This window comes from Anguilla anguilla, chromosome 19, assembly GCF_013347855.1.
Source record: "Anguilla anguilla isolate fAngAng1 chromosome 19, fAngAng1.pri, whole genome shotgun sequence".
NCBI lineage: Eukaryota > Metazoa > Chordata > Actinopteri > Anguilliformes > Anguillidae > Anguilla > Anguilla anguilla.
In genome coordinates, this window is record NC_049219.1 from 14,296,619 (window position 1) to 14,321,968 (window position 25,350).

Sequence of the window (25,350 nt, forward strand, 5' to 3'; positions counted from 1 at the left end):
ACTAACCACAGGTTTCATTTTAACTTCAATCTCCAATGTGCTGGAGAAGAAAAATTATTAGGGTCAAAAAAATTATTATTATTTTTTTTAAAAACAGGCAACCATGGCAACCATGTGCCAAGGCGGCGGGGGCACAGTGGGGGCACGGCGGGGGCAGGGCGGGGGCAGGGGCCGAGGGATTTTGATTAAGTAGACAGCGGGTATTGATCTGGGCAGATTAGAAACAGGATGTTACAACAGAGGGGCTTGTTCTCGGCCCGCCGGTTTGAAGGCATGCACGTCCGCCGCGGTGGCAGCCGGCCAGCCAGCCGAGCACGCTGACGGAACGGGAGAGGACAGCCCAGCCCCGTCACAGCCGCCCGAAAACAAACCTCCCCGCGGAGAGGAGGAAGAGCGGCCGGTGACATCACCTCTGCATCGCTCATCATCCTCGCCGCCGGGCTTACAGTACGGTCTCTACTGTATGGCAGGGGCCGCATCGCACAGGAAACGCACGCTTTGTCAACGCTTACGGTTTCTTTGGTAACAGGAAAATACCAAAAAACAAAAAAAAAAAAAAAACAGGCATATGGTCCTTGATATGCATTGGCACATTTTATATTACATTCTCCTTTCAGTGGTACCACATGTTCATATTGTATATACATACACATCCATACATTTATTTATATATAAACACATTTCCAAACACACACACACGCACACTTTCCCAGCGTTAAACGATAAGCCGCAGAGAGAGCGCGCTCACAAACGGGGAAAAGTGAGTCAAAGGTAACGGCGCTGAATTCAGCGGGTTAGTCACAAGCCCTTAAAAGGACTGAGCGCGCGAAACCGTGGGCAACCGTGAGCGCTGGAAATGTGGGAGGCCAAGATGGTGACCGCTGCATCTGACCATCTAAAGCTAGCCATGGACTTGGGTCCAGATTTTTATATCCGAAAAACCCAAAATGGAACAATTGAGAAAAGAGAGCAAAGCATTTAATCAGCGCAGGATTTAAAAAAATCAAAAAAACATTTGATCTCTCTGTCGAACACACTCATGTAAACACACACACGCACGCACGCACGCACGCACGCACGCACGCACGCACGCACGCACGCACGCACGCACGCACGCACGCACGCACGCACGCACGCACGCACGCACGCACGCACGCACGCACGCACGCACACACACACACACACACACACACACGCGCAAACCTATTAAACAACCACAGCACTATCAGATTGCGGAGAGCTCTTACATATGCAAATGCGGTTAGCTGGTTAATTGCTCTGGGGGATCAGGAATGCCTGGAGGCAGATGTGTGCGGAAAACCGGCCCTCCTTTCTCCAAAGAGAGACCCCCCCAAATGTGCCGTCCGGCGCAGGCCAGAATGAACCAGACTGCCACCGTCAGAGAAAAAGCACACCGTCACTCCGTCTAGACCTCGCCGCACTACTGACTCAAAGGCCAACGAGAGAGGGAGGGAGAAAGGGAGAGGGAGAAAGGGGAAGGAAGGTGAGAGTGAAAGAGAAAGGGAGAGGGGTAGAGATAGAGAGGGGAGGAAGGGAGAGAGAGAGAGAGAGAGAGAGAGAGAGAGAGGGAGGGGAGTTAGAGAGAGAGAGAGAGAGGGAGCGATAGAGAGGGGAGTTAGAGAGAGAGAGAGAGAGAGGGAGCGATAGAGAGGGGAGTTAGAGAGAGAGACAGTGAGCGTGGGGGGGTGCAGGGCAGATGGAGCAGACAGGGGGGGTCAGACGTGTGCTCCGGGCTGACTCGAGGCACAGAGCCCAGCGCCAGGCGGGTGGATTCCTCACATTCTACAGGCACACCCCCCCGCCCCCTGCGAAACGATCCCCCGCAGCCCGGACCGGGTAGAGCACGGCGCGGAGGGGCGGGTTTCGGGCCGCGCCGTCGGGTTCTGGCGCTGACCCGCTCACGCGGACCCCGAGAAGGACCGGCGGCAGGTGTCTGAGTCACGATACGGACGCCAGGGGTCCATTTGATTTCCAAAGATTGGGTATGGGCAGTAAACGAGGAACGAGATATGGCTCAGATCCCACCTGAGTATCAACCCCTCGTGTACCACAGGAAAAGCCTGTATAGGTTGTGAATGTTGGGACATTCCCATTGCATCCATGGGAAAACACGGAGTTGGGAAAAGCACAGGGAAAGCCCCCCAGCCACACCCAGAGCTGGCTGAGATATTCTTTAAAAAGGAAAAAAAGAAACCGTCTATTTCAGATGTTGCACGACACAACAGGTTAGGGTCCTGTACTGATACTCTGAATGAGCACCTTAACCCATACACTGTCGTACGAAGAGGAAATGACTGGGCACAGTCTTGTGAACTACAGCGACACCTAGTGTAGAATCGTACAGCTAAACAACCAGGTAACCAGGAGGCTTGTCGTGCACCTTGTGACATCACCAAACCCCTAACGGCAGGTACTGCACAAAATGTTTCAGATTCCACTAACTGCCCGTTAGAACTCCTCACCAATCTTTCAGCATCGTTTCACATTTCTGCAGATAATTAAACTGCCAAATCCAAACTGGTCTCAAACCCATACGGCATTTATTATTAAAATGGAGGTTTAATAATTCCTTCTAAAAAAGGTTCTGTGTGTCATCTTATGGACAGTGCTCTTACCAGCCCCCCCCCCCCCCCATCTAAGATGAACAATCATTGTATTACATGACTCGGGGGTGAGAGCGAGACAGTTTTTATTTAAAAAAAAAAAATATATATATACAGATGACTTGTTCTAGACACGCTTCCCTCCCCTTTCCAAACACTGTCTGATCACCTGCAGCAGCCGGGCCGCCGGTCGTGCCGAGACATATCGCGGTATGCAGCTCGCCGGGGTTTTACACAGTCCTGATTACACGGACGGGTTTACTCGCGTGTCTCATGGGGAAAGAATGACGGACGATCCCGCTTCGTCGGCGCAGACGGACGCCCCTCTCCCGTTTCCCCTGCTCTGATTGGGCGAGGTCTGAAATGGCTCCAGCCCATTGGCTCCCCCCCCCCTTGTCCCGCTGTCCCCCCGGGGAACTGTTTTCTCTTGTTTTTCGCGTGTTTGCTCTAGTAGCCATGGTGGTCTCTGATCAAAAACTTAATGAGGCAAAACCTGAGAGCAGGGCAGCCGCATTCCTCTCTGGTTTGTGGGGCCGCGGCGGGACGTCCTGATGCAAGCGGGGCTGTTGTCAGTGCCGGAAAACATGCCGCTCCGCACGCGCACCCATTTTTGGGAATCGCCAGGGCTGAGTTCGCCCCTCGACAATGCTACAGTGTAATTGGCCACTTCAAAGGTCAAAGGTCAAATGGCAGGAAGACACTGGCAAATCAGGTGCAAAAAATAAATAAAAGTTTTTTTTTCTGTAACAGTAAACTGAAACGCAGAGGTTCGAGGCGGGGCGGGGCAGGGCGGCCGTGGCACGGGACGGATTTTAAAAAAAGAAGAAGCAGGGAGTCCCCGTTGCGTCATGCGGGGCCGGCAGACGCTGCAGCGGCAGCAGGCTGATCTGTCTGAGGTCTGGGGCGGCCCTGCGCCGGCCCGCCGGCCGTGAGTCACGCTGTCTGGCTCCCTCTGAGGCTCCGCCAGCGCAGACGGGACGCTTCCCCAAACGGGACGGGGGACCGAGCCAGCGCCACTCTGCGCTCTGCGTCCGCCGGTCAGCGCCCCGCCACACCTTCCCTGCGGTGTGAGCGGCTTTCCACACAGCCGGGGGACGAGACGGGACCCATCAGCACCCCCATCCCACCCCCCCCCCACCCCCACCACAGGCCAGTCTCTACAGCCACTCTCACTTAAATAAACATCCCTCTGTCCCTGCCCTTCAGTTATAAACTTAACCCGTTTTAACATGCAACTGCAGACAGGAAAAAGAGAACCTTCTCACCCTTCTCATCACATATAAAGAATAAAGCATCCAGATTCTGGATGTTGGTTGAACGGTTTATGCATCGATTTCACCCCACATATGAACACAAACGAGCGAATCTCTGTGGCGTGACTTCATCACGCCAAGGCGACGGCGTGAGAAACCCAGCGAAGAAAACGCTGCACAGCGATGATCAGCGGTGCGGCGTGTCGACACCACACCACTGAATTCAGCACACTACCATTAGTGTGAGGGCTTCGCTGGCAGCAGAGTCCAGCCTGGCACAGAAACGCAGCTGAACACAGGCCATCAAACACAGGCCATAATCAGGGACAGCAGGAGCCCCAACACCCCCGACCGAGATGGAGACACCGCGACGATCCGTCTCTGCGATCGCTTCTTAACAAAAGATTAAAATACACACACACACACACACACACACACACACACACACTCACACACACACTCTCTCACACACACACACACACACACACATATACAGTATATACTGTAAAATCAACTGGTAAGAAAGATTGACACCATGCTAAAAATTAATGAGAGAAAGAGAGAGAAAAAGAGAGAAAGAAAGAGAAACATGAAGAGAGGGGAAGGGACTCCATTTTAGAGTTTGAGAGTGACAAACAAATGAACCCCTAGCAGTCCCGTCTGCCAGTTCGGGCTTGGCAGGCGCGCATATGACCCACGTGAACGAGTTCAGCGATAACCAATGATGACAACTTCCTCGAGCGGGCAGGAAGCCCCATCAGACGGGAGCGCAGCGAGATTACCGGCTCATCTCCCAGTGAAAGGGACCGGCGCCGTGCCCCTGCTGCTCTTAAATTTAAAACAGCGGCGCTCTCTGGAGAACGGGACCGCTTGGACTGTACCCGCACTGCATCAGCCACCCACGTTCGCCAGGGGGACTTGTCCCGTCTCCTCCCCCCACCCCCCCCCCCCCCCCCCCCACCCCCCAAAAAAAAATCTGAGCATTACATCCTGCAGCGGCACAGTCGAAAGACCCAGACAGAGTGCGCCTGAAACAGGAAACAGTGAGGGGTGGGCGAGGGGAGTGGGGGCTCGATCACAACGATGATACAACCAATCAAGACAGCACTGAGGAATAAAACCAACAAAGAGAGGGTAAAGGCATTGGGCACAGATGGCTACTGCCACACAGAGAATCCCACAGCATCAATACGTATGAGGAAGAACTGGCCCAGGCAGAGCTGAAGGGTGTGATCCCAGCTAACAGGGAACGTTCTCACAATGTTAAAGGAATGTTTTGTCAACGTTGTAACTTGTTTTGTGTTTTTTTTTGTTTTACAACCAGACCAGTTCTCTGTTGCACTGTACAAACAGCTGGCGTAAAAAAGGCAGGGTGAGAGGCAGTTGACCCCTGACCCCTGAAACTTCCGGAACGGAGGCGAGGTCAGGTACACCTGCGAAACGGAAGGGTGCAGGCTGAGGATCAGCGCTGACGGGACGGCGCACGGGGCCAGAGAGCCACAGCAGGAACACAGCACAAGCTGTGTGGTCGAATCCCGAAGACCAGACCGTCCAAAAGCTCAGGGCTGAGTGCGACCACACAGCAGAGTAATGACAAGGCCTGAAAACCCCCACCTTATTAGAATAAACAAAACACACTATGAACACTCAATAGCCATTAAACTCACACAATCCACAATACGCCCGTCGGTTTCAATGGAGTCATTCATAAAACCGAGGGGGTGGGTGGGGGGTGATCCGGAAAGTGAGCGAGGAGTGCCAGCACCGTAAGTAAACACTAAATATACGCAAAATGGCCGTCTGAGGTAAGGGGCTGCTAAGCTGAGCATGCAGGGAAGCCAAACAGGAGACAGCAGCCATGGGAGAGGAACTCGACCGAGCAAAAGAAGTGCAAACACGCTGGACACCCTTTCGGGGGTGTCGAGGTTAAACCTCAGACGCAGCGTCCAAGAGCAGAACAGGCCACTGGGAGGCCATGCTGAAGCAGCCCGGGCCACACAGAAGCGCAGCGGCTACATATGACTCATCGTTATTATTTCTATTAGTATTATTATTATTATGTCCTATAAGGCACTGGACCAGTCCCTTTAGCTGAATGCACAACCCAAATTATGAAATACGTAACACACATATGTAAGACACATATTCTGAAATCAGAGGAATTTTGTGCAGCACAAAATAAAACCGGGAGGTTCTTAATTGATGATTACTGACATCCACACCACACAATCACAGGAAGAGGATTGGTCCAGCCAAGGTTAAGGATACAGGGGTTGTTGCTGTCGATGTTGCAGTTATCTAAAATGAGAGCGAGGCCATCCATCTCTCTCACCTGTGAAAGAAAGAGACGCAAACAAACATGTTAAAATGTCACTGCAAGGTAAGACAATGTGGAACGGCATACTGGGCATTCCATTATAATCCACCCCCAACCAGAAATGCAACATTCAAAGATCAAAAATGTCGAGCCAATTCATTTGAGGATATCATGCCAACTTGTGCTCTTTGTATTTTTAGTTGGTTAATCATATCTGGTGACAGTTTTTGTTTTAAGCATCGGTTACAGCTATAGACCGTGGTTGCATCCTTATGGTTTTATTAAAGTCCAATATTGGAGTCAACCAGCAGTGATGTATACAGCCATTTCGAAAACGAAGCAAACGCACCAAACACAAAAAAAAGATGAAGGTATTAAAATTCCACCGCGGTAAGAATAGGCATAAAAGCAACATCGAGGCGGGGGGTTCCAATTATCAGAACGCCACCCAGATTTCCAAAAAAGCCTCCTGCCTGATCAGATAAGGTCTAATTACCAGAGACAAGCTGGGAACTGAGCATCAGATGTGATTAGAGGGGAAACTGTGGGGAGTCTGGGTCACTCCAGCCCTGCCCCACACCGCCCAGGTCAAAGCCGCGGTCTGAGGACCCCGAGCTCATTAGCTGAGCTTCACCATCGTCTTCCTCAGCCACCCCGTGAGCCGGTGACACACCCAACAGCAGCAGCAGCAGCAGCAGCGTCTCAACAACACCGAAACATACAGCCCTAATACTTCATCTAATTCAGAAGTACATAAAGTATAGCCTATATAGTACATTAGTACATCAGGAGTGGTGTACACTATAGTTTTCAGAAAAACTCCTACGCTTTAAATTTTTTTCGGTTCCGTGCTGCTGCTGCAATGCTGTAGCGCTGCATATATGATAATAATCAAAAACATAACATGACTTCTCATAACTGCCATTACACAATGCTCTTGAGAAATACAGCCTGAATCCTCCTATGTGCCATCAGTGACTAAAAGCCAGCACAAATACGCTGAGCATGGACGGGAGGCTGACAGATTTACATCTCTCTTCCGCTTGCTACACAAATGAAAACCGTAACAGTTATCCTGATTTTATATTCCAGGCGCCCTAAGAAGCCGTAAACACTACGCTTTTATACAGCCTTTTTTTGGGGTCGTCTTCACACGATTAATATCACCTTCCAGACCGTGTGATTTTACGACTCCAACTGACCCAGCTCTACTGTGAATAATAACAACTGCGTTTTAAAACTAAAGAGTCCAGGGCTTCCTTTCTTACACTGGGGCTTTACTTTTATTTTGTTTGCTTTCTTTACTCTGTAGATTTGAGGAGTCGGAGCAGTTTCGCTGGAGCACCGTGCCAAAAGTGCTGTGTCACCGATCAAGTCATTGATTAGATTTTATTGTTGTCATAACGTGTCATTAACAGTAATACTCGAATGCAAATGGGATGCAACAGCAGGGTGAAATGCGAGTCTCTGCTCATTAACTGTGATTGCTCATTGCACACTTGCACATCAGCGTTGCAGAAATCTGCAGCTAATCTTTGGGAGGTTTATTTTACGCATGACGTGCAGTCATATGAGGCACCAAGGACTTAAAAAAACAACAAACACAGAAGGCAGGAAAATAAACAGAGCCTAATTACACGTTAGGAACGAGCTTGACGTTGACATACTGTACATCCGCCTTGCTGGCAGCTGTGTGCAACATTGCAGCCAGTCGCTCCAAAACGGAAACGCAGAGTAAATAAAACAACCAAACGGGCTTTAAATTAATAGCAGGTTCAGTCCTGCGCTTCAGAAATGGCTTCACTCTCCTGCCAGTACATTTTTGTGTAAATTTAATTTGACTGTTGGTGTCACCCACAAAAAAAATCAAAAATAAAAATAATGTAGGCCCAGCACAACTTGGTTTCAAATACACGCAATAAACAGCCAAAAAAACACTATATGTGACATTCCAAGAACGTGAAGTGAACGAAGGTTCCCAAAGCGCTGCGAGAGCCCCTCTCCCACGCTGTCCCCCGTTCCTAAAAGGGCAGGACCCCGTCCTCACAGGACCCATCAGCGGTCGCCATGGACACGAGACCTGGGCAACGGGCTTCGCCCCTCACGGGGATTCCGCTCGCTCACGCGCGTAGCGTAACCACGGGGACCAGGAATTACTATTTTTAAAAAGACGTCGTTGGTGTTCGGCTAACACCAAGGACCATTTCCTGTTCAGAAAGCTCTAAGCCCTACCAGGCACAGGCGGGCGTACATGTGGTCGCATGGTCGAGCCAAAATGGCAGCACTGGGCGCGCGATGCTTTGCTTCCTACGGGTTAAACAATCCAGCGCATTGTGCAACAATCCTCTGCTCTGTAACCACAAACTTTACTGAAAATCCCACCCTTATAGCCCCCCCCCCCACTCACCCACCCCTGCCCCCCTCCCAAAAACACCAGGGGAGCACAGAGCACCGCAAGAAAGAATGAGACGGTGAAGAGGGGAAGAGGGAAGAGCAGAGGAGAGCAAAGCCCTGCACCAGAAAGGCATCGCGTCACTCCAGCTCCAGCCTGGTTTGTGTCTCAGGCTGTTTCCTGGGAAAAGACGCTGAAGCGAGTCTGCAGTCTACTTAGCCAAAAAATAAAAAACCCCAAAAAATGATAAAGGAAACTTTTTATAGTGCACATGCACAACAAAAGGCGTGCCACCCCCCACCCTAGTCGATTAAACGAGATGCAGAGAATAAAATAATAGAGGCGGAACAGAAAGAAATGAACTGTTGGCGGACCGAGGCTCTACCGACGGGCTGCGCTGCAGAACTGTGCAATGCCGCCGCCGGGCCGCCTTCGTGCCGCTCGGTTTTTCGGGGAGGGAGCTCAGGGCCGTTCGCTGGAAGTGGCCGCCGGCCAGATCTCTTTCTTTTTTGTTTTTTTCCTCGCGTTCCCCCCCCCCCCCACTTCATTATCTGTGTTTTGTGCCCCCGGCGATGGCTGCATGCTAATACTGAATAGGCGACTCTTTTCCATTAAAATAATACCCTCATCATGGGGGGGGCCCGATGCCAGCGTGGCACAGGCAGCGCCAGGGAGACTCATTCACATCCCGACAGCCCGCGGAACGCCAGCCAAACGTGTGGAATTTTAATTGTTTCTCCGTATCAACTAGTCAGGCATTTCAATTGGCCGGCTCGAGATAGCACACTGAAGAAAAACGGGGGAAATCGGGGTGGGGGGCTGGGGGAGGTGAAGAGGAGGGGTGCTGTAAATTTTGTTAATTAATCCTCGAAAAAAGTACAGCTCCTGAAAAAAAAAAAAACTAAAGAACACTGCCCCCCCCCCCCCAGAAAGAGGATACACAGGAGTGACACGTTGAGTGAACGTCCTCGGGGGCGAATCCCAGGGAGATTACGCAGTTTAGCGGACACAACACCTTATTAGCCTCTCCGCGACCTCTCGGGATTGCCCTTCGACCTCCGACCCCGACACCGGCCATGCCCCCCCCCCCCATTGTGCCGCGCTGACGTGAGCCTTTTCAGGCCCATTAGCGCTGCGGCGACGCGACCAGAGGCTGGGAATCGCAGTGACTCCGAGACACGGCGGGGAAGCAGTGGGAGTTTAATTAGAGACACAGCAGCCCCAGTAATCCATGCTCAGGCCATTCATAAAAAGAACAAGGAGGAGGGGGGGGGAGGATGGGAGAGATGAGAAGTTTTTAACAAGAGGGGTCAGGGAAACTCTGGCCAGGAACATGGGCCTTCATCAAATCCGCTGGTAAATCCCCCAGATTAGCCCGCTCCATTGTTTCCAGTGGAACGCGGCTCCCACCATCCAAAAAGACAGGAGGTGGATTTGGGCCACTTTCACACCGAGGTCCGTTTTCTGCTACGGTACCCAAGACATATTTCAGAGGTGAAAGTCTGCTGTGGTTCCTTTCTATCTCTATCTCTCCCTCTCTCTCTCTCTCTCTGAATGCGTGGATGTCCTTCTTTCTGAAGCGGCCCTTCTATAAAATAAAGAACAGAAAAGCAGCGCAGGACCACAGTGACTCGGTTCATCCGGCACCGTGAGGAACAGTAACGAGTGTCCGAGCGCAGCGCACGCCAGTCAGCCTCAGGCCGTTAAACTCGCCGAGTTTCCAGCTCTCTGGGCCTGACGGCTGAGTACTCTACGGGACCACAGCGCAGCCTCCAAATGAGCGAAAGCCGAGGTGCTGCAAATCACACGCAGAGCGCAGACCGGAACATTCCAACAGTCGCGCTCGCGCTCGGTCCGCAACGCCAGCAGCGGGATGGGACGCGTTTCAGCCTGACCTCTCCACGCATAATATATACTTTGGACAACACTGGCATCCGTTGAGGTCTTATTAAAATGAGGCCTTATTTTATTTCTTTTTTTTTTTTTATATATAATGTGGCCTAAAGGGATTTTTATTCGTAAAAAAAATATATAAATAAATAAATCGAATTTAGAGGAAATAACCTATCATTATCCTTGAAAAGTGACAAGACTCTCAGCAGTTCCTAACACCAGTGTCAAGATGATTCATGCTTGGGACAAATCTCGATCCCACTGTGCTGTACTGGGACTGTTGCTCAACCTCCCTGCGATGTGTAGCCTACACGAAACGCTCCACGCAGCCAAAGAGGTCTGGCGCAGCTGCTATTTTCATGCGTTCTCAGATCAGCACATTCATGTCCCATTCATTTTGTTTTTCAGCGAGAATGTTCTCTCTCAGGACACGAGGCAGCTTTCCAGGGGACTGTGGGTACTGAACTGAGGACTCGGACGGTGTTGGGACATCGCTAACGATTAGGTGTGCCCTGCCCCCCACCCCTTCCTCCGCCCGACGGTTCCTGTGGCCCGGCTGCACCACCCCTCCGGTTCACCTTGTTCTGGTTGTCGGTGTGGGCGTGGCAGAGGTTGCCAATCAGGCGCACCAGGTGGGCCTTGAAGCTGACGGCGGGGTGGGAGGCGGGGCCAGCGCCGCCCGCGGAGAAGTCCTGCACCACGGTGAAGACGTTGCGGCTCGCCTTGCCCACGGCGTGCACCTCCCTCAGGAGCTCTGCAATGCATGATGGGGGGAAAGGGGCGGGAGGGAGAGGGAGGGGGGATGCATCAGTGTGAGAGAGGCGGGGGATGATTTATTACAGGCTTGCAGCAGAGATACCTGCGCCGGGCCCACGGGGGCTTCAGGTGCGCCCGACACAGGTGAGAGACGAGGGCGGGGTGCGGAGAGACGGGGGGGCGTTTTGAGGAGAGCGCCTGCTGCAGAGATGCGTGCGCTGCAGGTGAAGCCAGCTCCAGTGTTCCAGTAAGAGGGGTGAGGGGAGTGTGCTTGGGATATCTGGGGAGGGGTGTGTGGGGGGGGGGGGGGGCTTGAAGCAGAGTCTACTGGGGGAGACTGTCTGTTTCATAAACACTTCACCTCTCCCTCACACATGCAGGCTGCGGTTAGACCCCCCTCCCCTCCCCCCCCCCCCCCCCTCCCCCCCCCCCCCCCTCACCACCAACGTTCTCCTTCACTGATCATCTTGATAAGGACATGGAAAAACATCCAGAGAGAAATGTTTCCCACCGATTCAGCGGTGGGGGGGGGGGGGGGGGGGGGATAAAAAAAATGCTGAACACCTATTCTATTGCCATTTAAAGTAACGTAGAAGTTTAACGCGTGTAACAGACTTTATGAATTGACTCATGATGACTTCATAATTGCCCTTCGCTCACCGACGGTGGTTTCCAGAAGATCTGGGTGATCCTGCAGGAACATTAATTTCTTGTGGTCGGAGGTCATCTCGCAGAGAAGGTCCAAGAGCCGCATCACCGTCAGGGCCTCCTGGAAAGGTCAGGCAGGGGTCACGCCGGCCCCCATCATTTCTCCCCTCCCTAGGTCATTGGCTACAGGTTCAGATACTTCACTGACATCAGCTGAACAACACAATAATCAATCATCATTAATTACAATAAACTAGGTACCATTATTTATAAGCCCTGTTAACACACTGACACATTTCAGCCAGTGGAAACATCTAGATAAATGGGTTTTTTTTAATTTGAAAAACGAGATCTCTATCTCTAAATTGCTGACATTTTTAAGGCATCAATTTTGTTATCGTTAAAAAAATGTTTTTTTTTTCAGAGCCTTAACGAAGTTCTCGCTGCATGACTGACAGTAGTTTACTGTAAGTAGGTGCACAGCTGAACCGTACGACGTTCAGCAGTTTGTTAAGCAAAAAGTCATCAGTCATCATTGAGCTTCCTTCCTCCTCTCATTACTGTTCTCCACTATGAAAGACAAGACACCGACATACGCGAGAAGCACAAGCCACTCTCTGATCTCTGGCACATAAATGCCAGCAATCTGATCACAAGAGCTTTTTGGAATCAGCATTAGCTTGTAAGTAAACACTGGTGTGTACCAGACTGCTTCGTATCCTGGCCCTGGCGTTGCTGACCCTGCCAGGGTGAACAGCCCAGGTTATTCCCATTACGCTTGAAAATAAAGCGCAGTTGGATACAGCGTGCGGCTCTAAGTCCGCACACAAAGCCACTCACACCGGGCCGTCCCACACACCGGCGAGCGCTCCTCACCTCGTCGGGCGCGGACTGGGAGGCCAAGGACAGCACCACCTTGCAGCGCTCCTGGAAATGGGAGGCCAGGAAGCGAGCCAGCCTGGGGGGCACGCGGCACCCCTCCACCGCCCCCTCCTCCTCCTCGCCCAGCTGGGCCGTGATCAGCTCCAGCAGGGTCACTCTGCATCGGGGGGGCGGGGGGGGAACGACACCGTCACACGCAGCAGCATTAAGTGACAACATACAGTATAGGCGGGGGCCGACAGCAAACCAATTTTATGATGACACTTTTTTTATCTCAAGTAGAAAATATTAGCTTGTTTTAATCTACTTTCTGTTTGAAAAGTGAAATTATCTTAACCCGTTGATAAATTTTGAAATGAGACAAATGGACTCATTGGCAATCTTTTTTGTTTTATGTAGCAAAAAAAAGTAGAAGAAAAAAGATTTAAAGTCGAAATAATAGACTAAAATACTTAAGACTGGCTACTTTTTTTTTTTTTTTTTTTTGCAGGGTAGTTGTGAATAAATATAATAATATATATAATAAATGTTTCGAACCCTGACACTTTGGGCTAGCCTGGCTGTTTAGAAGCCCCTAATCCAAGTGTTCCCAGGGTGACTGTGCCAAGCTGAATTCTGCAGGCCCTCAAAACAGTTCCCAGTTGTGGCCATCCTGCAATGTTTACCAACTCATCTCAAGCCACTGCACTTGTGAAAACATACATTTAAACTTTCGTTGCCAGGCACAGAAAACCACACATTTGTAATTTCCTCCTCTGTGCGAGCAGGACACTGCGTGGGGAAAACGCTGAGACAAAACCACACTTCTGTGGATTACCTTTCCTGATGCTCCAGCCCCACAAACATCGTCTCCACCAGCGCCGAGGACTTCAGGAAGTGCTGTGTGACGATCAGAACCCTGCAGGAAAATCACACACATAAGCACACGCACACAACACAACACACACACATAAGCACACGCACACAACACAACACACACACGCAGGCGCACACACACACACGTACATGCACGCACGCGCACACACACACAACACACACATACACACACATATATACATACACAACACACACATGCACACACACACACACACACATACACACAACAGAACAACACGCACGCGCACGCGCACACACACACGCACACAACACAACACACACACAACAAAAGTAAAAAAACATTAGACATTAGTAAAACAAGCTCCAGGTTTTGTTTGGTTCCGGCTGTGACGCTCCAATAACACCGCTGGGCTGTCTTTTTTGCGCCTGCTTGTCCGAGTCTATTTTTACAGGGAGGGGAGGAATGCAAAACACATCTTCCGCACGCCTCCCACATGCAGGCGCTGTGTTTTGTCTGCGTTTGGTCGCCTTCCCGGGTCGAGGTCCTCACAACTGCAGCGCTTTATCCACCCCGCTTATCTCCCGCGCCGTGACAGTCCTTTCCATCACCTTTACGCTTATGATATGACTGTCATTAAGTCACAGCAGAGAATGTCTGAGGGCGCACGTAATGCATACGCGGTGCGTCCCATGTGTTGTCCACGGGTCTTACTTGCAATGAAATTAATAATGCCAGGGATAGCGGCCTAAATTTAATGCACTGCCAACAGAGCACAATCTCATCAGTTCTTTCAGAGGGAAGAATAAAAACAAATAATGCATTTAGCCCCTTAATTGTAAGAGAAAAATTCAAAGGGAAAACGCTTAGAATGAGACAGTGGAGGAAAAAGCACATTTTCCCTTTTAAATTTTCACTCAGAATTTTGTGGCTGAATAAAATATTTGCTTTATATTACATAAATGCCACCCTGAGGAGCACTGGTATGGGAAGAATTCCTTAATTTACTAGTGTCTTAGCAGGACAACCCCTCACTGAATATTATTCTTCACAATAGGAGGTCACAATGCATTCAGCTGACCACAAACAAATGCATTTAAGCTCGCATACCACAGGCGTTATTTTCTTTTTCAATCCACAATATTTTTTTTCTTTTTTTGTTCTTTGCATTTTTTAAATAAAATCTTACAATCCACGAAGGCCAAAGAGTTGGGACAGTAATTCAAGAGCATGTGTGTCTACAGCAGTAAGCCCAATGGTTTCATCATAAACCCCCGTCCCCCGTCCCCCCATCCCACCCCTGTGATGCGGACGCAGTCCAAACTCAGAGATCAGATTGGAAACAGGCTGTCAGTAGAAGACTCCATCCCAGCCCGGACAGCCATGGGCTGGGGGAGCAGAAAGGCAATATCCCTGACTGATAATTCGAACGGTTATAAGTCTGGTTTCTGCGGCCAGCCCTGATTGTTTGCTATGCTTACCCCAGAGTTTCTTCTCAAAGAGAAAAAAGTACAGTGACAGAATTTTCGGTCCGAAGCTCCTTCCTTTTTCTCCCTGAGTACGAGTTGCAGTCAGGGCTAAAACAGTTCATTCTTGCTAGGCTGTACAGTCTGTATTTTATCAAAAGCACAAAACCGTCATTCGTTCTGAAAGTGAAAGCTGAAAGAGAAGAGCCAGACTGGGCAATCAGCTCCTGATCAGAAATCACCGATGGACCAATGTCCTGAGTCTCCATTACCCAGACGAGGCTGCACCCACAGACTTCCCCCTTTCACTTCAGTTTGTTTCTTTTGACCTGCTTCCCGAGGTTCCGCGGTGGCACACTTTCAGCAGGAGACTAAACCTTCAGGGTATCATCACACAAATATCCGGCAAACATTTCACGGTTTCTCCAGCTCGACCTGGACGGTTGTGGCTATGCCACACAGTCATGGCAGCTTGCGCTTGCTCATGCAGAAGGTGCTGGCACACAGTGCAGGATGTACTGCGTCAAGGGTTACAGTGTCTATCCATTCCTTGGATTTCTCCACTGACACACATGCTCAATGATACGCACACACACAGAGAAACACACGCACGCACACACACACGCACACGCGCACGCGCACACACACACACAGAAACACACACACGCACGCACGCACACACACACGCTCTCACACACTCTCTCACACACACTGCAGTGTACTCTGAAACACCTACGCCCAGTCCAGCTCGGGCTGCCTCTGGCACAGGCTGATGACCCTCATGGCCAGCTCCTGATGCTCCCGGTTCTGCACCAGCTGCTGCACCTTGTGCTCGTCCAGGCAGGTGTAGAGCACCATGGAGGCGTACGCGGCCGTCTTCTCGTCCCCGTGGTCCAGCAGGTCCCTGAGGAGAGCCAGCACCCATCAGCAAAACTAAGGGGGTTGTCCTGCACCCCCCCACCCTGGTTCATGTAGTCATGCCCTGTCAATTTATGAGAAAAGTGACTGGGATGTAAAAAATATATATATCAGCTTCCAATCTTTTATGTAAATGTGTCATTTTTTTTTTTAGATCTAGAGTATAAAATCAGGTGCGTAGGTCAACTGTGATCAACCAAGTGGAGAAATTTGTAAAAACCCACACACTGGTGCAAAATGGAAAAACAAATTGAAGAGGAGGCTACAGCAAAAACTTCATATGTTATAAAGTCCACAATGCTCAAGACAGCAAACGCAAAACGTTTCGGTCTTAGACCTCCATTTTCTATGTGAAATAACCTCAGAGAGGGCTGCTCTCATTGACATAAATTGATGAGGACAACTTCTGATTTTTTGGGAAGCGATATTAATATTATGAGGTACCATGGCTATCATCGCAAAGATTTTGAGGTTTTCAGTTATCCTCAACTAATTTCCAAAATGGCTCTCCCAACCTGGCCATATTATCTTCCCCAGTCTAATTGGCTTAATAGCTCACTCCCTCCACACCAGCCGATGTGTGGCGAGGGCTCTACCACAAAATGGCCGCCGTGAATCGCTGTGGGTTTCGGGCTGAGGTGAGACGTCTCCCTTTACAGGGAAGTATTTTGAGAACCATGAAAAGAAAGGCGCTATATGTGAGCAATCTTACTATTATTATTATCATTACGAATCTATCTGTATGTACATTATTGTAGTTGGGTCTCTGAGAAAGTGCCCTGCTTTCCCTTCCAGAAAAGCCACACCACAGTCAAGCAGACTCAGCAAAGGTTTCTTTTTTTGCCATATATGCAGTTAATTCCTTGGCCGCAGTCCATCTGGGTGTGAGGCCAAAAGGCCATCCGAGGTCCCGTGTAAGTGCAGAGAGAGAGAGCGTTCAGCAGAGCAGAACATCCACCTTTATGCTGCTGGGTTTATGCAACGCTATTCAATTTTACTTGCGTAGCGCTTTTCGCAGAGAGACACATTACGGAAACAGGATATGTGAAAAATGAGGCAAGACTGAGCCCTGAACTCCCAAAGGGACAAGGCACTTCACTGCACATGCAAGGATAAAATATATATATACACATTCAGTGCTGTGCCTTTGCGGGTCTTTCACCTGAATTACAGACACCCTGGATACCCTGTACTTCACAGCACATTGAATCCCAGCTCTCTCCACTGACCCAAATCCCATGTGTAATCAGCAATGCTGGGGATGACAGCACTTCTCATAGGAAAAATCGTTTTCCGCTGGGACAGGACTCTCAAAGATGCCAGTGGTGCAAAATGTTACTTGGCCTCTCGCATGTCTGTGGAATGTGTACCCATAATCCTTATTTAAAAAACGGGCCAATGCTGCACCAAATTAACTTCAAATTCCTATAGGAAATTGGATCATTGGCTAATTATAATAAGGCATTCTGCCCTATTATGATTATCCTTCATCTGTGTTTGTGACATCAGGATACTTTCATTATAATGTACATGAAGACATACGGAATGTCAACTTCTGGCTTTTAAGAATCGTATAAATAAATCCCGGTGCATTCAGAGGGTAGTAGCTGCAATGCAGTTGCAAAGTACTGCGTTATGATTTATGAAATGCACCAAGTACAGCTTACTTGGACATAATGTGTATAATCCACAACCATATTCTTTCTACCGCTGATTAAGTAACTTTGCAGACCCAAGAACAGTGTGCGGGTGAAATGCAGCGTTAAATTTTCCCAGCTACCGTTCAATAAAAATAAGTTCTCTAAACCTCTCGCAGGCCGAATGTTGGGCCGGTAGCAAAGCCATAAGGGGAGAGCTGAAACAGACAACCCAGCGGCGTTCGGCCTAAATGTCAGCCTGCCTCTAAATTTAGATTATCGATTTGAAAAAGCTTTCAGGATTTATTTACACTACTCAAGGCCAAACTTCACAACGATGTCTCTGTGGCGGAAACGTGCGACTGCATTTCTTCTCAATGAGTCCTTTATTAAAAAACCTTAATAAAACATGACAAGATTAGACTTGCCAGTGGTCTCGAGTATAAACACTCACAAGAAGAGACGTGGAAAACAGTGCTTCCAGATGTCATCTTTGCAAACCTGGTTTCCTACGGCGAGGTTTCCAAGGAACTGGATCCCACAGCGCAGAGCTGGACCCGGTGGGGAGAGAGAGAGATGGAAAGAAGAAAGAAAGAAAGAAAAAAAACCACATGGAAACAACATGAGACTTGATGTGAGCGAGTGGGAGCTCCAGCATTAATGTGAGTGAAGGGAGGGATCCCTGTGCTAGCACACATGCACAGTACAGGTGTGTAAGAGGACTAAAGAAAGGAGGACAGGAGAGCACTACAGGTGGAGTCCAGCGTCCCGCTTCAGTGACCACGAGACGTGACCGTCCTGAGCTCGGCAGCCGGCCGTGTTTTTGGGAGTTAAGGGACGGAACCCTTGGCGGGGGGAAGAAGTGTACCCTGGGAGTTACGGGCTTGTGGCTACGGACACTCCGCAGGGCAGGCGGAAGGGATTCATGGGAAACGTCACAAATCTCGTCGTCCCCTTTTGCTAGACGGAACACTGCGTCCAGAGTCCGGAGCGCTATTACAACGGAAACGTCCTTTACAAAAAAAAAAAAAAGGGGCTGAGGTTAGGGATTATGATGCATTTTTAGGACTGCTTTACCCAGGAAATGGTTTGTTTGCACAGAGGAAGCTGTGGGTTACAGTTCCGTCTCTCTTTCTCTCTCTCCCTCTCTCACACTCTCCTCTGTTAAAAGACAGATGTGCACCGTGATGGGGCTTAGAGGGACTGCGTTGGGGGACGTCACCGTAGCGACAGGTCCCGCAACGCACCAGCAATGGAAGACGCCTGCCGGTCGCCCGCCCGTCCTGGGGGTCAAAGTTCAGAGGAGCGGGCCAGACTGAAACCCATAGTGTGCCAGGGACTTTTCCCAACACAAACACAACTCGGCAATAACAGCGCAAAAACTGAATTACGCTGGGCTGCAGCCAGCGGCAGACACAGACACAGCACAGACACAGACACAGACACAGCACAGACCGTGCGCAAAGCCATGTAAACACTAATTCATCCCGTTATTCTGGACTCCAGACAATAGCAGACAAACGGCTGTGATAAAATTTCACGTTGAAGGCCAGGCGGCCGTATCACCCGGGATTTCACCCTCCCTGAAGGCTGAAACTAAGCAGGGTAGCGCTTGGATGGGAACCCTCCAGGGAAAACTATTTTGGGGCTGGAAGTTGTGCTAGTGGGCCAGCAGAGGGGCAGTTCAAGCTAAGCGTGAATATTTTCCTATTTAATGAGTCAACGAGCCTTTTTCAAACATCCAAGGAATTTTCTTCTATTAACATCCTATTTAACCAATCAAACAGAGAATTTCAACTGTTAGTAACAGTCAGCTGTCTAGTCTTTTGTATAATTTGTTACAGCACAGTTTTGGGCGCACACACACACACACGCGTACAAACATGCACACCCAAGCAAAGACACATGCAGGCTATTTTGTCTGCTGAAAGCAGTCTGAAGAGTCCTGTTTTTTTATTACAGTGACCTTCCCATCGCTGCCTCCATCTCTATATCCGAGGCACTGAGGCTACAACAGAAACAAAAGCAAAATTATGGGTCTGGCTTGGCTCTTTGAAAACAGCGTGACCCCGGCCTGTGGTTACTCTGGGTATGACCAGGGAGAGGTGAGGTGGGGAGAAGTATTTGTGTGAATCTGCTGTGTATTTGAAGAAACCCTCAACCGCAGCTAATTTGAACGTGTCGGGGGTGGGGGTGGAGCGATGAGGCGGTGGGGATCTAAACTTGGGCTGGCGGACGTAGGACCGAAAAGCCACAGAGTCCTGAAGACACACGGTTTCCCTTTCTCCTCCTTCTTTATTGTTGTCGGGGGAGATTCGCAGAGGGGCCGCGTGGGCCTTTTTTACCCCTGCAGGGAAAAAGCGCTGCGCTTCTCACCTCATAAAACCAAAATCTCACACAGACTGACAAAAAACCCCCGTCTGTCAGTCTGTGTGTCTGCTGTGCTCCCGCCTTTCTGTGGCTCATACACTCCGGACAGGGACCAAGCTCAACTCCAAAACGCAATTTAAGGGGGGGGGACTAGTAGATCAGGGCACATAATCCAACCAGCGCAAGCCTAAGTCAAGTCGCACTGGTAACACACTGTGACAGACCAAGCAGTTGTGAGGCTTTGGATTTCAGGATCATACGGGCGGCCATTTTGTGCCATCACATACAGGACCCTGAGATGAAGCATCAGCTGGCCCACGGCATCACCTCTCGACCCCTCGGTCTCTGCCACAGGGCGGGCCTAAATGGGAGCACACCCCCGGAATCCAAACAGCGGGACTGCAGGGTTTCCACAGAAACCCGCCAAGTACCGGAATGTTCCACTTAGAAGCTGTGGAATTCCCTCTGACTAACAGTTTTTTTTTTTTTTTTAAAACAATAAGAATAAATGTCCAGTTTCCAGCCTACTCGCACCTCACGGAAGGGGCTACTCCAAACACGCAGGTCCCGCTCTCCACAATTACGAAAAATACAGCGATGGCTCATTTAGAGAGGGGAAGGTTTCATCCTGTGGGTTCAAGTCAAACTGTGTGGTCTCCTCTCCTATTTATAACCACGGGGTGAGCACCGTGCAATTAGGTGCACTGCACATCACAGCCTGACGTGTTCAGCCCAGCTCTCGCATAGTTTCCTCACCAGGCATGCCACGCTTCAAGGGTTACGATGACTGTACGAGGTGAATAACGTCATGATAACTTTATCAGAGAGGCACACACAGCGACCTAATGACCTTTCATGATGACCAACGCAACACTGAACATTCACAGATACACATCATTAATGAAGCTTCAGGATAAGCTTAACTAAAGCACTTGAGGACTATGTTTCCACACAGACTGCAGAACCAGTGATGTTAAGGAGGCTTTTCTTGGGGGAGGGTGTTGATTTCACAATGTGGGCAATGCGATACAATTTGCAGTAAAAGAGAACAGGAATTCATGTCCCTTGAGAGTCACTGCTCAGTTCCCACAGGGCTGAAGGGAGGGGCAGGAAATCAGATGAAACCCCAAAAAGGGGGTCTCGTATTCATCGATACTGTGGGTAACCACAGAGGGAAAGCCACAGATCTGGTGTAATCTATGCTAAAGGCATTATTGCCCAAGACCATTCGATCCCCGCCCCCTAAATGAGGCCATATATTTTTACTGTTGTTCTACACGAGCGCGGACTGTGGCAGCAGGCCCGTCCCGACAGCAGAGGGGCACATCACTGAGACGCCACGCCAACCGCTTTGCAAAAACCACCGCCCCCACACGCTGTCTTCTTCCTCAAAATCCTTCTTTTCTCATCTGCAAATACAGCACTGCACACCGTCCGCCATTTTACAAACGTACGACTTGTTGTGGTGGAACCACGTTCCGGCGCGGGGGGAAGGATCGGGGAAGGCCGAGCGAAACTCACCCTCGATTGGCCAGGCCGCGTTCTCCACCTGCAGGCCGGGCAGCGCCTCCAGGACTGTGAGCGAAACTGGGATGAATCCCAGGTCCCTGTGAAACAAGAGCAAAACACTCAGACACGCGCAGAGCAGTCACACCTGAGTCTCTACAGGAGCATCCTGCACTTTATTACATTTAACAATCAGACAGGCCACTGGTTCTTAAACTTTTTAATATCGGGATCCAAATGATCATTTCAGTACCTTTCAGGGGCGGGTCAAAAACAGGTCCTAACATACCCCAGTGGACGACAGACTCATTCCGGGACCCACCCCCTACACCCCTGTGACCCATTGTGGGCACCGACCCATAGTAAAAAAAACACTGAAATAGGCTACATTTTCTAGTCACTGCTATTCAAAAAACGAATTTGGACAGCTCTTCTGGTGGGAAAACCTTGGGTGGCAGGGAGGTGGGGGGGTGGGTTAGTGGTGTACCCCTCCACCCCCACCCCCACCCCCATTCTGGGTAAGGACAGGGCTGCATCCAAACCCTTGTGAGGCTGGATCCTGCTGATGGGACTGGCCCGCGACGAGAGGCCAGTAAGCATTCACAGCTTTTTGGGAAGAGCTTTCTGGACCAGAGCGTGCCTGGGATGGGGTGGGGTGACGTGTGTGGTCTCTCCCGCTCCAAGGTCAGTGGGAGCTCACCGAGGGGAGGGTCAGCGGCCATCGGCCAAATCCACAGCCAGGCATTCAAGACATAATGACATATTTTCACTTATGAAACCATAACAAGAAATCTGCCACAAGCCGCTCGCGTCTCACGCTGCGGCAAGACACAAACAGGTTTCCGTTTTGATTGGAGAACGCTGCAACCCCAAAGAGGAGCTTAAATAAGCCACTTCAGTATTTTCCTTTCCTGTTTCAAATCATTACAAGAATAAATACGCGCTAAACATTATGTGCTCAATTTGCTGTTGAACTACAACTTGCTTTCCCTCAGTTTAACTACTTGGTAATTAGCCAGACAAACTAGAAGTTCAACTAATACCTACAACGTATATTTGTGGCTCTGAAAACAGCAGAGTGCTCATTGGTCAAAATAGACCTATATGTGCAGGTTCTTACAGAATACAACAGAGTCCGCTGAACCATGCTTTGCCTTCCTTTTGCAACCAACTCTGCTTGAAATGACAGCATGACAAATTTTTTGAAATGCTCGGATAAAAAAATCTGCAGGTACTAGAGAGCCACCAAACAAGATCAATTGGTTTTTTTCTGGTCATATTTGTTTGATCATGGCACAACACAATTGCTTTCAGTATGAGTGCGCTCAGCAATTAATGAAAACGTATCATTATTATAGTGAACACAGACCTGGAAAAGGAATCTAACTCAGAAACCTTTGAATCTTTCAAAGGTCAAAGGTCACCAGGTAACCCCGTTAGACACTTACCTCCTCCTGGCATACACAAATCTCTGCTATGCATTAAGTTTCTGCTTCATTGAAACACTTTAGGCTTTATCCTAAAGACCACAAATGACAAGAATCAAACTTCGCATCTGCAGACTTCAGGAATGAATCTGAACCCGAGGGGAAAAATGACAGGAGGGCCCAGACTTCCTCAAATCAAATTATCATAAATATACATTCATATCCCAATTTGTTGAAATTTTATTGTACGTAATTTTATTTTGCTTGGCCAAACCCTGAGATCATCTCCTCAGACAGAAACCCTTCGAGCTGCCTGCACTCGAGCAGCGAGCGAGACACAGGCAGCGTCTGCTCTTAATTGTGGTGGGGAGAATATCAGCGAGAGCCATTCTATTTTTCATTCCCACTCAAAGACGCGCACAAAAAAAGTGCAGTAGGTTACACAGACTTCATTTTTCCATGGGAGAGAGAGAGAGAGAGAGCCACAAAACTAAAGACTATGCAGAGAAGTCACTGTTGGGGAATTTGGGAAATACCAAAAAAAAAGTCTGAGTCTGGGCTGACCACGACCCTCCGGACAGAGGACAGAGGCGGGCTCCGAAACTAAAAGTTCCTAATGCAGACCCGACGTTGATGACAAAACTGCACAATTCACAAAAAAAGCACGCTCTTTCTGGGTTTTGGTAGTCCTTTTCTTCTCGTTTCTGTTCATTGTCTTTTTTTTTCTTTCTTTGTTTTTAATGACACCGAGTTTAAAAATGATGTCATAAGAATGCACAGAATGTTGACCGCAGCCGTTACAAAACACACATTAACATAAGGGACCACAGGGGCAGACAACATGCGGGCTGTGAGTTCCTCTGTGTGGCCTAAAGCACAGAGAGAATTCATTAAACGCATATATGATCTCAGCTGTACGACATTGCGTCGGACTGTATGGACGGGCACTTCACTGAATCCAGAGTGTTGTCTTTCTTTTCCAGAACACACTTCTAACAAGTGGCAGTGCAGCCTGGGTTTCACCCCCCTCCAGACTGAAAAGCGCCTCATGCTCGGGGTACGAAGCCAGAGAAAGGTACACAACCCAGGACACAAAGAAATAGGTTTCCCAGATTAATAACATCACTTTGCTTTGCAACACTTCCTCCACCTACCGCTCCACAAAAAAAAAACATGAAAAGAACCCTTCCCTTCTTTTTTCCACGACGTGAACAAACAATTCCCACATTCTGTGACATTTTTCCATCGACGGGAGGGGGGAGAATTTTGGGGACCGGTGATGAGAGCTCGGGAGGAGCGCTCGGAGGTTTTTGGGTCGGGCTTTGTTCTTTTGTCGGGGGGGGGGGGGAGGGGGGGTGGAATGTGGCCACTGTAAAGAATTCTAAATCAGCCGGCTGACAGAGGAATGCCGCGGACACAAGTGCGCAGGGTGATGGAGTGGCGCTGGTTACAAACGGCCCATCCAACCCAGGCTCTGCCGTACAACAAAAAAAATAAAAGCCCGGAAGGTTAAACATTAACTCCCTGTGTGCAGACTGGTACCGGAAAAAAAAACAAAACAAAAACATACTGATGGATTTCACCCAGGTCCATAGAAACGGAGGAGGCCGACCCTTTTGAAAAGCAAATCTGAAGCATTTATAATTATTAGCCATAGTGTGCCAGTGTTTGTTTTGACATGGCCATTATTCACGGTTATTTGCCAGCTTCAAAGACAGTGCATTTATTGCCATCAGAGGGACAACCTCTGGATTTATGCAATTGCTGGAAGGTTAAATAAAGATAAAGTGATACACAAAGACAAGCTGGATGCAAAACAACTAGGCTGTGACAATGCCGGAGAGAACTAAAAAAGTTCAGTAAAACTAATACTCTGTCATTTTTGTTGCACTGATACTTGCTTTTAAAAGTTTGCCTATGAAATGAGTTGTCGGATGAACGCTTTAAGTCACAAAGGGAATGTTCAATACAACTATTTGACTGCCCAGCATGTCAAACAACTGACACACATGTACATAAATTCCCATGTCTGTAACCCAAACTTGACAAAAGGGAATGTAGTGTTTGCCTTGATATACATGCACGACAGGCAACAAACAGAGGCTATTGTTAAATAGAGATTTCGATATACCTCATGAGGCACTGGTTGCGGGCGCATTGCACCGCAGCGTTGCGTTGGCTTCTGAAGCATTCTGCCGTCAGCTGCAGACGCAGGCGCATCGACTCTGCGGCAGGGCTCTGCTGGTCCAAAGCACGAATCTCATCGGACAACTGCGTCAAAACCTTCACCAGATTCTGGAAGACCGTTTTCTCCGCGTTGGCTCTGGAAAAGAAAGCAGGGAAAGATGGCGAAATGTTACCCATTTATTTGCTAATTTTCTCAAAGGAAATAAACACGTCTGCATTAAGTGTAGTTTCCATGCTAG

General features: G+C 49.3%; 1 protein-coding gene across 2 annotated transcripts in view; it reads right to left on the reverse strand.

Annotated features, from left to right (window-relative positions):
* Positions 1 to 25,350, reverse strand: part of atxn10 (ataxin 10) — a 35,048-nt gene that overhangs the window by 9,265 nt on the left and 433 nt on the right. For both annotated transcript variants that reach the window (XR_004763673.1, XM_035402182.1), the window contains exons 2-10: positions 25,056 to 25,247; positions 21,513 to 21,598; positions 18,076 to 18,172; positions 15,803 to 15,970; positions 13,583 to 13,663; positions 12,760 to 12,922; positions 11,896 to 12,004; positions 11,058 to 11,233; positions 6,146 to 6,209 (exon numbers count right to left, since the gene is read on the reverse strand). Coding sequence is in view for 1 of the 2 variants with exons in the window: in XM_035402182.1 (XP_035258073.1) it covers positions 6,146 to 6,209; positions 11,058 to 11,233; positions 11,896 to 12,004; positions 12,760 to 12,922; positions 13,583 to 13,663; positions 15,803 to 15,970; positions 18,076 to 18,172; positions 21,513 to 21,598; positions 25,056 to 25,247 (1,136 nt within the window). In the remaining variant the exon portion in view is untranslated. The remainder of the gene's footprint in view (positions 1 to 6,145; positions 6,210 to 11,057; positions 11,234 to 11,895; positions 12,005 to 12,759; positions 12,923 to 13,582; positions 13,664 to 15,802; positions 15,971 to 18,075; positions 18,173 to 21,512; positions 21,599 to 25,055; positions 25,248 to 25,350) is intronic.